Here is a 15414-nt window from a genome sequence, read left to right as displayed (position 1 = left end):
TTGGAGAAAATAATTGGTCTAAGCTTTTGTCTGCATACAATCATTGTTGTTGAGATTGTTGATAAGTTCTGTTTATTTGGACATTGTTGATAAGTTCTTCATAGACATGCACAATGAGTTTAATGTTCCAGTTCCACAACTTCTACACTCATCTTCTGTCAGAATCAAACGCTCAAAATCCAAGGAAAGATTTGGCTCCCTATCTGGCTGTAGATAGGTGTAAGATCATATATATTAAGCTACGAATGCTTTAATTTGGTTGTTTTGTATATGAAATTTCTTTTAATTTGCTTGCTATCTGTGCCATTGAGTTCGTTTCATTTGTTTGATTTTGAGTTCCAATTTTATTTTGCTTTTCTGGCTTTCACATGTTTGAATCCATCCATCCATTAATCAATAATGAGGTGGATGAACTACAGAATCATTATTATAAGAATTTTGAGTTCTTTTATTTTTGTCATGTAACCATGTTCCGTTGATGATTGTAGTTCTAATTTGTTTCTCACCAAAGATGGTATATTGAATCTTACATCAACCCCAGAAGGAAGAAACAAGCGTTAGCGTGCCTCCGGAGGAACCCAACCCTCCACTTGATTTGGGACGGCGGCGGCAAAGAACTTAGGGTTTTAGTTTGGGATTTTCACTGCTTTGCTTTGGAGGGGTAATTGGAGAAGATGAAAAACGATCGATTTTTTGTTTCTTTGATATGTTTTGCTTAGAGGGGGCATGAATAATTAGAGAAATTGGAAAAGATGAAATTTTGATTTTTTGTTTTTTTAATATGTTTTTGTTTTGTTGTTTAAATTATTTGAAACTATAAAATTCGGATTAATTGAATTCTAAAATTTCGTTAATTTAAAAGGATATTTTTGTCTAATCAAATAAAAGAAGGATGTTTAAAATTTTTTATAAAATTAAATAAAAAATATTTTTTTATTTTTATTTAATTAAATGGGTGTATTAGTAAAAATAGTGATATAATATATATTTAAAAAAACAAAAATTAAATGTTGATGTGGAAAATAAATTCTATGTGGTTTGTTATTATTTGTCCATATTTTAAATGTATCGATACGTATGAATTTATCATCGTACCGTAGCAAACACCATTTTTATATTGGTAATAAATACAGAGATCAATAATATTTTGCTATCTTTATTTTTATCGATGGAACATCTGTGAGTAAATAATTTTTATATTGGTAATAGATGTCATGGTATATTATGTTTGTGTATTAATTTGGTTATTGGTGTGAGTAAATAATTGTAACTTTATGCTCACCTATTATCATCTAAATAGTATGTGCCAAGGATTAATATTATGATCATAGTATTTAGATATCTAGGAATATATTCATCATGTGTTCTTTGCCATTTCAAATTGAAAATAATTAGTTAAAGATTCACACATGTTTCTTTGCCATTCTAGCATTCAAACACTTGTGTCTCAACAAACACATAACCACACCGTCATAATACCCTCATGCCATAGCTAGGAAGCCTTTCATGCACCATTCACATATTCCTCTGTTCCCATTTATATTGGTATGAAATACACACGCTTTATTTGTGAACGAAACTTTGAAATACATCAAAAAAATTTCATGTTGAAATCCAAAATGAAATACACACATTTCATGCATCATACACGTATTCCTCTAAGAAAGCAAATCATTAGATAGCAAGCCAAATTCTACTGCATGATGCTCAGAAATCCATTCACCAAATTTTATTCACCAAAACAAATTCAAAGATCCATTCACCAAGTTCTATTGAATTACCAAATTCATATGAAAATTCATACACAAAGTTTTATTACCTAAATTTTATTCAATCAGCACATAATAAAAATTCATATCATATTACAATGAGAACTCTTCACTAAGTTCCATGTCAGCACTTGCATCAAAATCTCCTGCCCAAGACTCTTGTTCTTCATAATCTTCTTTAATATTAGATGCCCAAAATCCCTGCAAACAAAATATTTATCAATCTCCATTCTTATTAATAAAAATTACATAATTAACATGTTGTGGTACGCAAATCATTAAACCAAATATTACCATTTTTGCATTTGCATCCAAACCTTCCTCAAAAGGGTTTTTATTTATTCCATGAGAAGTTGCACAACTCGTGTTGGTCTGCTGAATGTCTTTTGCCAATGGACAAGATTTTTTATTGTGTCATTCTATGCGACAAATATCACATCGTTGTAGTTTTTGTTTTACCTTCTCACTTGGACGACCTTTAGATCTACAATTTTGTGGATTCTTAGGAAAAATACCATCTGAATCATCAGCTTTAGCACCAACTTGCTTTTCTTGTTCATCTTCAATCTTGAAATCTTTGATTAGGCTCATAACAGTGTCTTGAACAAGGTGGAATCTCTCCTACCTTCTACTAGCGACATAGGACAGTTGCCGACACCAATCCATCAAGCATCCATATTGACTCAATATTATAGACTCCCAAGTAACGCAACTTGAATTGAAAGTGCTTGTCTTGGCATTCTTCGACCACCTTGTCAACACAAGAGACTTTGGCAACTCAAGAATGTTAAGAAACACCAGCACACAAACTATATGCTCACACGAAATTCCAAAAGAATCTATCGTTAAGCATGAACAATTGAATTTCGTCATTTTGTTATCCACAGACACCTCCCATGAACTATTTAGGCTTCCATATTTATATGTTGTATAAATTACAAATGACTCAAATGCCACATCTTGCACAACCTTCGTTCTTGTAGCCTTAACAAGTATTGGTCGAAATATAAAAAATATCTCTCGTGTGTATAAACATTTGATGCAGACCTTTCCAAAGGTTCCAATGCTGTTTTAAGTACCAACATACCAGATATGGAAACATAGTCAGCTTCAACCTCCTTATATCGTAGGTAGGTAAGACACCGCTTAAAATGCTTTGTGAAATCAACCAAATTATATCGAGATTTAACATATTTTGCAATAATAGAGTGCAAACCTTCGCATCAAGAAGTTGTCCTAAATCCTGCAAAAAACTTGCCTCGAATATGTGCAGTGGCCCACATATGCCTTTTCTCGTACATGTCAATAATCCAATTCTTTTCAGCTACACCAAACTCCTCAACCATTCCAAACTACTTCTGCTCAAACACACTAATCTCATAATCTCCTAGTATACACTTCTTAAACATAGATGTAAATTTTGGATTTCCAACATTACTTGTGGTGTTTCGAATGAGGTGCCAAGCACATAATCTATGATGAGTATTTGGGAATACTGCCTCAATTGCAAACTTCATTGATGAAGCACCATCTGTAATAACAGATATAGGTGTTTTTTCCTTCATGGCTGCCAATAGTTGTTGTAATAACTACACATTGACCTCCTTACTCTCATCGGTAACTAGAGCACTTCCAAATACTACTATTTGGTTGTGATGATTCACACTGAAAAATACTACTACCGGAACAAGTATTTGTTCTTTTTGTATGTCACATCAAAAGCAAGCACATCTCCAAATATTTCATAATCTAATTGGCTTCTTCCATCACACCAAAATAGAGCTTGCAATACCCCTTTAGCATCAACTATGTGCTCATAATAGAGGCAAGGATCTTCAGCTTTCTGGTTTTTGAGGTATCGCAATGCTGCTCTAGCATCGCCTAGGACATGACGTCTTCGCCTAGCAATCTCATTATACATATCCCTTAAGGTATAATTAACATTCTCATAACCACCTGCTTGATTAGCTAACATATATATATGGAGTGTGATAATGCCTACATCTTTCATGTTGTTCATTTGATTAGCATCAGCTTCTGCCATTTTTCTATGTGTAGGAAGAAAACCAACTAACCTAAGATCAAGGCAATCATGATTGTGCAATTCAACAAACAAAACCATATGCCATCTTCCAGTGTAAGCCACAAAACGAACTACAAACCTAGTCAGGCAACCACAATGAGTCTCATATTTTAGCTCCCTTTTTCTGTTTTTCATATTATAATATTTCTCAGGTCTAAATCCCTCATGAGAGCACACAAACAATCGCTTCACATATTCTCCTTTGCTATTTTTCCAAGTCTTACTTTTTCTAGCACCAAAACCAACAGATTTTACATAATAGTTATAGAAATCAAATGCTATCTGAAGATTAAAAAAAAATGAAAACATTCCATCTCATGAGCACCTATGTTCAGAAAATCAACCATGGCAATATTTTCAATATCATCTATTCGATATACTTCATCCACCTGATGTGAAAAATCGTTCTCATCAAACATTGCTTGAAATTCTTGCTCCCCTAAATCATCAGAATTCACAGCTTCCTGCTCAATTTTATCTTGATACATTTCTTGAAATTTCTCTGTATCATCTGACTCTTCTATCATCTCATCAAAAAATACTCTTTCTTCCATTTTATCATCCACTTCAAGATCCTACTCAGCAATTTTATTTGTAACCGAAAAAACATAAAACAAATAGTATTCTAATAAATTAAAGTGTAAAGACCACTAACATGAAAATAATAGCACTGTTCTGGTTCTATATATATTTTTTAAATTTATTAAATTCTAAAATTAGTAAAATAGAAGAAAGCATTGAAACTGTAGAAAACAATCTCCCTTATACTATCAAACCCAATATCGATTAAAAAAACAAATGGAAGAAGAAACATTAACCTCCAAGCAAGAAATATCGACAACTATGTGCAAGAAACAGATTTAGATCTATGAAAAAATTAACAGAGAACCATTAATGTGAAAGGAAGAAGAAACTATGTGATAAAATACAATATTCATACATTAGAGAGGACTTACCAGTAGTCACACTTCTCTTGTGCCACCATCTGAACTGCTGTTGCTGCCTCCAATAAAATTTGCGTGCTCCATATGAACCCTAAGAGGTTTGAAGTTTCTTTTGTTTTGTTATTTAGAAGACTAATTATTTTATTTAATAATTAAATTAGTCATTAATATAGTTTTAAATGACACAATAAAGAAGTAGGGATATAATGGTAAATGATCAATATTGAGTTATTCTTGTAATAAAGAAGAGATATAGAACTGATGTTGCAATAATAGGCTAAGAGTGTTTTTGAAAAAAAAAAATTCAATTGTGTTAGACAAAGATTATGACGGACCAACGTAAATGCCACCAGGGAATAGCATTCAAATGCGCGCATAAAGTTTATAAGATGCAATTATCTCAGTAAAGTATATATGTATAGCTCAAGTGGGAGATTGTTAGGAAATTATTAGTTTCTTAACCTATATATGGGCAATACATATATCAATTATAATCGCAAATTAAGCTACTTCATAATAAATGACTTATATAACGGTGATCTCATTTATTATCAAAAATACTAAATTGAATAAGTCACGGTTATTTTTTATTTAGAATTAAATGAGAATAAAATTATATATATTATTGTATTTGGGCTTTAGAGTCTAATGGGTACCACGTCCAAATATAAATAGTGATTTCAAAATTTCAGTCTCCAACACACCAAAACCGTTTCTATATGTAACTCTTTTTCTATCAAAGAGTTTACAATCCAATTCTACTAGAAATATGAAAGGTTTTTATTAAAGAAGATTGAGACAATTTTTTTTATTATTTTTATAAATATAAATATATTTTTACATCATGATATATATTTTTAATGGTTTAATATAAATGATTTGAATTATAAAATTATTTGTTCTAATAGGAGCACAAGATTTTCTTTTTACATGTAACATGACGGTTTTCAACGCTGATGTATATAGTAATATAACTATATATGCGAGCGTAGCTAAGACATCAATATAGAAGAAAGAAGAAGTTGAGCAATGAAATGATGATCCAAAATATATGCTTGGTTGTTACCAAGGCTGAGAGCGAATCAATCTAGCTCGAACTCAAACTCGACTTGTTAACGGCACGGATAAGTTGAATGTATAAGATTGTGAAATGAATTTAAATTTGACTTTCATCAACTCATATGTTAAATGAATTGAATTTGAATTTGAATGAGTTGATTTGAATGTATATATTATTCATATTAAAATAAAATATTATTTTAATATTTTAAACGTTCTATTTATTTATTTTAAAAAATTTTAAACTTTTTATTTCAATCTTAAAAAATTTTAAACGTGTTTAATATTGTCTCACAATTAAATTTGATATGAATAATTAGCATATTGAAAAGATAATAACATTTGATTTTAGTACATAAATAAAATCGATCTATCAACAATCACTAATATAATTTTTTTTCTTTGATTCTAGAACGTTGATGATTGATTGATAGGGTTTGGGATTTTTTTACAAGGAGAAGATCAACAAGAAAAAGTGTTATAAAAAGATTTTGATTATATTTCTCTAATACATAGAAAAAGATATGACTTAACAATGATGTTGTTAACATGAGTGGTTTTTTTAATTATTCATGTCAAATTTAACGATTAGACAATATTAAACCCGTTTAAAATTTTTTAAAATAAAAATAAGATCTTTAAAATATTAGAGACCAAATTATGATTTGACTTAAACGTTAAAAACTAAAATAATACTTTACCCTTCATATTAATATATGTTATGTATTTTATATTTTTAATTTATAATAAAATTATAATTTTTTACACACATATACTTTGTTTTTTTCCAAAGAGAATCAATTACTTTTATTCACCAATAAAATAAAAGGAAGACATTGATGGAAAAATATGTTTGTTCATAACCGCTGAATCTTATGATTTTTATAAATATTCACAAGAAACTGTTAATAGGCAAAAGGAAGAACAACAAAAAGAAAATAACCAAAAGGTTCACAAAAGTAATAATTGAAATGATAAACAGAAACAAAACCAAATCTTAGATGAGTCACAAAAATAAAGCCAAGTTTACAAGTCTTAACAACTCCCTTGCTGGTAATAATTCGATCAATAATAATTATTAATTTCATGACTCACATGTTTAAACATGGCCATTTTGGTGATGTGCCCTGTCAAAATACAAAGAAGAATGTGCATAAATCCTCTTTTATATAATAAATTATGTTACATATTATGAAAAAATTCCATATATAAATTAATACAAATATCAAACGCAAAAGTAATCAAAAAATCAAAGCAAAATGAAGCAATTGATAAATGAATTCCAAACTTTAATTTGCACATATATATCATATAATCAAAAGTTAGTATTTGATACAAGGAAAATATATAATATACTCGATCGGTACAAAATGTCTTCTAGAAACAAATTCAAAAACCCACTAATATATTAATTATTATTATAAATAATTAAAATCACAATAGTTTCATATGAGTCTTCTCTTATTATTATTTTTTTTTTTTTACAAAATAACTTATTTACGAATAACAAATCTAAAATAATTGTTATATACCTGAGATTAAGAGAACTAATTAAGACGACGATGCTGGAAGTTTCTTTTCAGATACTGGAAGCTCTTTTTCAGTTACAATAAGATATTTATTTTCTGGTTCAATTCGATAAAATGTGACTGAAACCACAAATGATACTTCAATTAGAAAACATATGCCACTCAGACCAAAAAAATTAATAGATTAAACCATATGCCACTCTTTATTTGCTGACCAATAATAAATTATTACAGGTATAAAATGAAATTTAAACTCTCTATACTTATTTAAGTAACTATTTAACCAATCCAAAATGTTTATCATATTTGTATATGCTATATATACTATTTCACATATTTTGATAAAAATGAACTTTAAAACAAATTAAATAAAGCACAAGCATATGAATATAGTAATAGAGATGATTATAGTAAAATACAAGGTTTTTTTTAAAAAAATAAATTATAAAAAATTTATTTTCATAAAATTTTTAGATACGTATTTTTATTTTTTGGGATTTAGGACAAATTTGTCCAACTCAAGATGTTTATCATATTTGTATACGCTATATATATTATTCACATATTTTGATAAAAATAAACTTTAAAACAAATTAAATAAAGCACAAGCATATGAATATAGTAATAGAGATGATTATAGTAAACTACAAGGTTTTTTTTCTAAAATAAATTATAAAAAAATTTTACAAATCTATTATTTCAACTTTAAATTTTTAGATACATATTTTTTTTTAGGACAAATTTGTCGTATTTCGGCAAACTCTACTATTTTAATAAAATTTGTCTGAGTCCTGGAGAATTTGGGTGAAGTTCGTCCAGAGCGTGATAAACTCTATAAAATTATAGAAGTTCGCCGGAAGATTGGACGAACTCATCCTAAACAAAAAAAAAGCGCATCCCAAAAATTAAAGTTGAAATACGTATTTTTGAAAATAATGTTTATTTATTTATTTATTTCAGAAATAAAAACCTAAAATACAACAAGATAGTAATACCTTGGTCACCAACTTGCCATTTCCAAATAGTAATATAAGCTTTAAGGCCTCCAAGAACATAGATCCTCCCTCTGTTGTTCTCCCAAAAACGGTAGCTTAACTTCCAAATATTCCCTTTGGTGTCAAGAATTTCAAGGAGAATGCATCGTTGCTTATCCTCAAGTTCTGGAAGATAAGCCTGTTCCATGCATGCAGTCATGTAGAAGATACAGTGCTACTATTAATTCATACTTATAATATATTCAATTATCTGTTACATAGATTTTATAACATCCTCATATAATAATCATGCATTAATTTTCCATGCATGCAAATAATAACCCTGCAGCAAATAAGTTACTATATTTTGCTTTAAGTTTTGGTCTATATATATTTACTAATAACTATATTGATATCTAGCAACACTATTCATTATTTCTGTTAGAAATATAATTACTTAAAAATATAATTATTTATATTATTTTTTTATTAATTCAAAATTTTTAAAGAAGTAATAGTATCATAAGACGTTCAAAAAAATTAATAAGAATTTTGAACTTCAAGAAATAGCATTTAAAAAAACCAACAACAACAAAGACATCAATAATAATCAACAATATCAATATAACCCTACACAATACTAAACACTTTTGTGTTTTCAAATGAAATATAATCACAAATTATTAATAAATATATGGAGTTAGGGACTCACCCTTGCGCCTTTGGTTGGAATCACAAGACGTCCACTCTTGACTTTAGTATCAGTTGCACTTAGAATTTTCTTGAACATAGGAGTCATTGTAGAATTGGGACTTAAATAATGGAGTTAAGGACAACTTCCAGTGAATACAGATAATTTTTTATGAAAAATATTAAGAGAGATAGTCACAAGCTAAGATTTTTCTTTTTCTTTTTTCATACTCTCTAAACCAAGATATATTTTTAGTGCATGCATTAATAACACAACTATAATACAAAATAGATATATACTTAAATTTAAGGGTTTAGCTAATACATAATTTTAATATTCATGTTATTATTAGTAATCATTTTTATAATTGCATAACAACTTAAATAGATTGAAAACTTAAATTTTACATGTTTTTCATAAAAAAACATTTCAATTGGTAAACTTTGGATTTGATAAGCTAATAACTACCTAAACTCAAAAGACAAGTTACTTGGTCTATAATTCATATTGATAAACCATTTTTCTATAATACATGTCATTTTTATTTTAGCTCCTAATTATAAATTATTTGTGTTGGTTTTGGTCCTTTTCACTCTATCTCTTTTTCTTCTCTGTTTTGATGTTTTAGAATTTCTTATTAGAATATTTGTGACAATAATTGTAGATATAAAAGGAGTGAGCAAATTAAATGAAAGTTGGTGGATACAATCCCAAATCTTTCAAATATTGCTGCTGTTTCATCTGACCAAAATTGAGGAAACGGATCAAACCAGTTTGAGGTGAAACATATAAGCAACACCCAGAATTATTAGGTTGTGTGCCATTGTTTTCACTCAATGATAATGATGCATTAATCATGGCTGTTGATGATGAACCACCTCCTGATACTGCATGTTTCTGTTTGCATTTTGCTCCAGATATAACCATTTGATGAGTTGATTCATTTGGAGCAGCAGCCATGGTTGAATTTCTCCGTGTTTTGGTTTCTGCCTCATGTTATATATATATAGCTAGTTACTCAATATATATAGGGTTTATTTAATTATAAGGATAGTTTATTAGGCTTTTACTTTGAATTAAGTTTCTAGATATCGAATGTGTAAACTGTTAACCTTTAATATAACAATTCACTTTATTCTTTCAAAAAATTACCTTGATAAAAAGGTAACTGATCAATTGTATAACATTTACATATATAGTTAAATGATTGTTAGAACTTGTTTAAAATAAAAACATATACAAAGACCAATGAGAGTTAGAATATAAATATTTAATTTATTGTATTTTAATTTGATAAAAATTCAAGCAGAAAATTATGCCTATAAAATTAAATGATTTTTTTTCATAAAATCAACCAACAAATTATATCTATATGTCATGAAATTACTTTTCCTAAAAAATAAAGTTAAAAAAATACATAAACTACTATATCTCTAACACACCTCTTTAAATCAAAATCTCTTTTAAATTTATTTAAATTTTTTGCATAATTTTTTTTCTTTTTTAATATTTCTTACGTTAAATTTTTTCTTCTTCTAGAATCTAACAAGATCGAACTCTAAATTTTTTTATAGAAATTCTAATACTATGTCAGAAAATTATTTCTTTTAAAAATTTAAATTAATAAAAAAAGAGAAATAAATAATTTATATCTCTACCAGTCTATTTTTCATAAATCAACTCTAAAGAAATCAAGTATATATAAGAGTTCATTATTATATTGTTCTTCAAAGCCAATATTAGATAAAAATAACTCACCATTGGAAGGACGGTCCATGGATTGATTAGCACTGGAATTGTTCCACGTTAATACAGGAGGACAATCATTCACGGGCTTGTGTTCATCAATTTCATCCTCCTAAGACAAAAACTGAAGTTAAAACATTGGAACTTCATTCTAAAAATTCAGGAAAAAAATATATTTTTTGTTTTTGAAAATTGACAAAAATTTTAAAAATATTTTTTAAATTTTATCTTGTTTTAATCTTATTTTTAATATTTTTTTGTATCAAATATATTACTGATAACTAAATTTTTAAATATTTAAGATTAATCTAATAAATATACATGATAACAATTATGTTTAATTTATTTGTGTTAAAATTTATTTTTATAAAATTATTGCTAAATAATTTTAATTTTTTTAAAAATTAATTATTAAAAATATATTTGATGCAAATAAATTTTTTAATAAAATAAAATTTAAGAAAATTTTAAAATTTTCCATCAATTTTAAAGTCAAGGAATAATAAACTATTATTATTAGCACTGTCATTCATATAGTAGATGCTATAATTGAAGCTAGAACACCCGGAATGCAAAATATAAACAACTGTAGCAACTTAATTAAGTAGTCTAGTGTATGTTCCGATCCTTAGATATATATTTTGCTCCTCTAAAACTATAGCGGAACTAAAAAACAATTAAATACGTGATGACATCGAAATATATTCTTCTTTTGACTATATATATAGTTAATCTGAGATTTGAGAAGAATTCAATTATGGAAGTCAGATATTTTAGGCCTTTTAGGTGATCGAATTATGATTTTTATTATTGTATCTCACTAAAAAACATAGCATGGTTGATGGTTATTACTTATTAGTATATATATAAAAAAAATAAAATATTAAATTAGTCTCTTATATTTGGACGAAATTCTGTTTTAGTTCTTAATATTAAAGTATTTTATTTGTCTATTTAAATAAAAAAAAGTTTTATTTAATTTTAATATAGTTCTACTATAGAATCAAAGTTAAATAATTAACGAAATGTCCTACATGACAGCAGTATAAGTTCAAACTCCAGAAATATAAAATTAACTGTGAATGCATCAATACATTTATTTATCATTCTCCTTATCTCTACATAAAATCACAAATTTAAAAACCCTATATATCAATTTGTAGAGAAGTAGCATATATAATAATATAACTATATACGAATGTAGCATAGAGATAGATAGATATATTGGAAAGCAGAGATGTAGAGTTCTTACAGCGGGAAGAAGATATTTCTTTGCACAAACTAAGCAACAAACACCTCCACCAAAATTCATCACGAAAATATCCTTCTCAGACACAATGCATCCACAATGCAGATACTGAAATACCAAGTTAAATCAAACACTATGTATCATGATACTTATTTATCAAATTAAAGTGCACACAACTTAATTAAATAAATAAATGTATATCATTTTTCTAAATAGCAAATACTAAATAATCACAATGTGTGCAGGCCGATTACAAGAATGAGAATGGGTATATGTTGGGTAAGTATTTAACCTTTTTTTTAAGTCCAGAACGATTAAGATTTTGATTCACGTTAAGAACCAAAAAAGTATTTAATCTTTCTTTTTTTTAAGTTTGCGGCTAACTCTCAATATAAAAGTAAGACATTGAAAAAATTATTAATACAAGAACTAGATATTACGTGAAAAATTAAAGTTCAAAATCTTATAAGATTCTTTTTCAATAAAATGTTCTTTTTCAAGTATGCATCCCACATAATTCATAGCATTCATTTTTTATCTCTTTTTTAATTGTTTTTAGTTTAAAAACAATAAGAGTAAAATATTAAATTGATCTCTACGTTCGGACTTAATTCTATTTTGATTCTTAAGAAGATTTAAAGTGTCATATTTAAATTTAAAAAAGTTTCATTTAACTTCAATATATAGTTTCATCATGAGGTCAAAATAAAATAATTAACGGAATGTTCTATATAACAGCAATATAAGAACAATATCGATAACTTGAAAAACAAGTACAAGTTCCAAAAGCACAAAATCATATGCATCAATACATTTATTTAACATTTTTTTTAGTTTTATAGAAAATACATTTCATTAATTATTTAACTTTGTCTTTATGGTAGGACTATATTAAAATTAAATGAAACTTTTTTGGATTCAAATAAAACACTTTAAATTTTAAAGATTAAAATAAAATTATACCCAAACATAAAGAAGTAATTTAGTATTTTACCCAAAACAACAAATAGTGACAATGTTTTACCTTTTTGCAGATTAAACATGCTTTCCACCCGGCAAGTCCAGCGTGAAATGTGGTACAAAATGCTCCACTATCGTAGAGATGCCTATATTATGTCAAAGGCGAATGATTCAGTTATATAATTGTACAACAAAAAAATTTGGTTCTGATAAATTTGTTGGTTATATCTATTTATATGTTTTTTTATAAGTTTAAATTTTTGTAATAATAATTTGCTAACTTGGTATGAATTTTTACGATAAAAGAATCTAAAATTTAGTCTTTGTTGACAAAAAAAATTAGTTTAAGACAAATAAAAAAAACTGTATAAAATTCACAAAACACGACTCTTCGATATGTATATATCCTTCGTGTAAGTTTAAGCTCTTGCGGCGTGATTTCATAACAACAACAAAATTCATTTTGATAATCAATGTATTGTAAGATTAATGAAGGTAAAAATTCAGGTGAAGTCGACTTTACGTAAAGTTGATATGTAAGAGTCGTTAGATGAAAATTTAATCAAATCAGTCAAATCATCTAACCATTCTTAAGTATCAATAATTTCCACCTTAATCAAGGTAACCGATAAGATCAGATATTAAGTTTCACTCTCGAAGCACCGAAACAAAAAAAAATAATTAAAACTAAAAAACCAGCATGACCGTACCACTAGGCGTTAGCATACTTACATAAACATCCACAATAATTATATTATATTAGATATGCATACAAAAATCAATCACAAATAAAATATTTTTATATAAAATTATCTATTCAGCATATTATAAAAAAAGCTTTATTATAATATTTTAAACAATTTTAATTATTCTTTTATTATAGATTTAAATATTCTTCTATAACAAATTTATTATTTTTATATAAATATATAATAACTCATTTTTAGTATATAAAAAAACATGTTTTTTTACCCAATATATATGTGTGTCCTTCCTATAAACCATGCAAAGGAAGAACTAAATAAAGTTGAATGCGCCGTTCCCAAAAAAAAAAAAATACTTAATTAAGAAAATAACATATCATCAAAACATCTCTAACAAAATTCATGTTAATTAAATAATAATAATAATTATGTATATATTTATAAATATATAATAACTGATTTTAATAATTAATTTTAATGCGTATATAATATTTTTATAATAATAATAATAATAATAATTAAAATACCCGCATTGACGACAGAGTTGTGCCAAAGTGCCATCGCCAAGGGGCCAGCCATATCTGAAGGGTGTGGACACCGACTTGCAGTAAAAGCAGCAGATGAGGGTGTTGTTGAAATCTCCATTTAAATCTAAAGCAGCCATTGGAGAAGCTCAGCACGCAACAGAAAGCCACACGCACTTCTATTGTCGTATATTTGTTCACAGGTCACTACTTATTAGTGCTATATAAATAAAATAAAATAAAAAACAAGTATTAATGTAATAAATAAAATATAATTTATCTTCCATTGCAAATCTTCTTATTGTTAATTTTTTTCCTTTTTTCTTCAACCTAATAAATATATTCCATAAACCATTGGTGCCTGTAACGAAGCAATAATAATTTCGAAGAATAATATTAATAACAATAATAATAACAATAATAATAATAATAATAATGATTAATTTAAAATTAATTTTGATGCATTATTAACGTAAAGCAGATTTGCACATAAATCTAATTATATAATATTATATCAGTAAAAATAACTATTTTTTATATTCATTGTGTGAATAATTATACAAAAGAACAGATGTAATTAGACGATCATATAAAATATTTTATTATCAATATATCAAAATTAACATCTGATTAAATATTCGAGATGGTTTATGAAAGAGTAAAGTATCGTTTTTGTCCCCAATGTTTGGGGTAAGTCCTATTTGTGTCCCTAACGTTTAAATCGTCCTATTTGTATCCCTAACGTTTGTAAAAGTGATTCAATTTTATCCTACCGTCAATTACACATCATGAACGCTTTAGTTTGAGTTTTAAAAATCTCTTCTTGAAGTTAGAATACAAATGTCTGGGATAGAATCGATGATCCACTCCGAAAAATAGCTCATTAAAAGTTGAAATTAATTCCTACAACACTTACCTGATTCACTTTTCTAGGGATATAATTGAATCTAAACATAAATAGTGGGTATAATATTAAAATCGAACACATTCAAGTGAGACCTAATTGAGAATGAATACATCCAAGTGAGAATAATTGAAAAATATAATCTGATTTGTTAGTATAATTGATAGTAGGATAACATTGAATCATTTTTATAAACGTTAGAGATACAAATAGGACGATTTAAACGTTAGGGATACAAATAGGACTTACCCCAAACGTTAGGGACAAAAACGATACTT

General features: G+C 27.2%; 1 protein-coding gene and 1 long non-coding RNA gene across 2 annotated transcripts; both read right to left on the bottom strand.

Moving 5' to 3' along the window:
* Positions 1 to 1704: 1704 nt before the first annotated feature.
* On the bottom strand, positions 1705 to 4922 carry LOC140174608 (uncharacterized). Its single transcript, XR_011864344.1, has 2 exons — positions 4809 to 4922; positions 1705 to 1970 (listed from the first exon to the last, which is right to left on the bottom strand). It is a non-coding gene; the product is annotated as an uncharacterized lncRNA (long non-coding RNA).
* A 2484-nt stretch (positions 4923 to 7406) lies between these two features.
* LOC140174730 (B3 domain-containing transcription factor VAL3-like) lies at positions 7407 to 9157 on the bottom strand. The gene is made up of 3 exons (XM_072200234.1): positions 9071 to 9157; positions 8380 to 8557; positions 7407 to 7504 (listed from the first exon to the last, which is right to left on the bottom strand). The coding sequence occupies exons 1-3, from the start codon at positions 9155 to 9157 to the stop codon at positions 7407 to 7409; spliced, it is 363 nt and encodes a 120-aa protein (XP_072056335.1).
* Between the last annotated feature and the right edge of the window lie 6257 nt (positions 9158 to 15414).

This window comes from Arachis hypogaea, chromosome 8 (assembly GCF_003086295.3).
Source record: "Arachis hypogaea cultivar Tifrunner chromosome 8, arahy.Tifrunner.gnm2.J5K5, whole genome shotgun sequence".
In the NCBI taxonomy this organism is placed as follows: domain Eukaryota; kingdom Viridiplantae; phylum Streptophyta; class Magnoliopsida; order Fabales; family Fabaceae; genus Arachis; species Arachis hypogaea.
The sequence above is the reverse complement of the archived record's forward strand: the minus strand, read 5'-3'. Positions and strand labels throughout refer to the sequence as shown.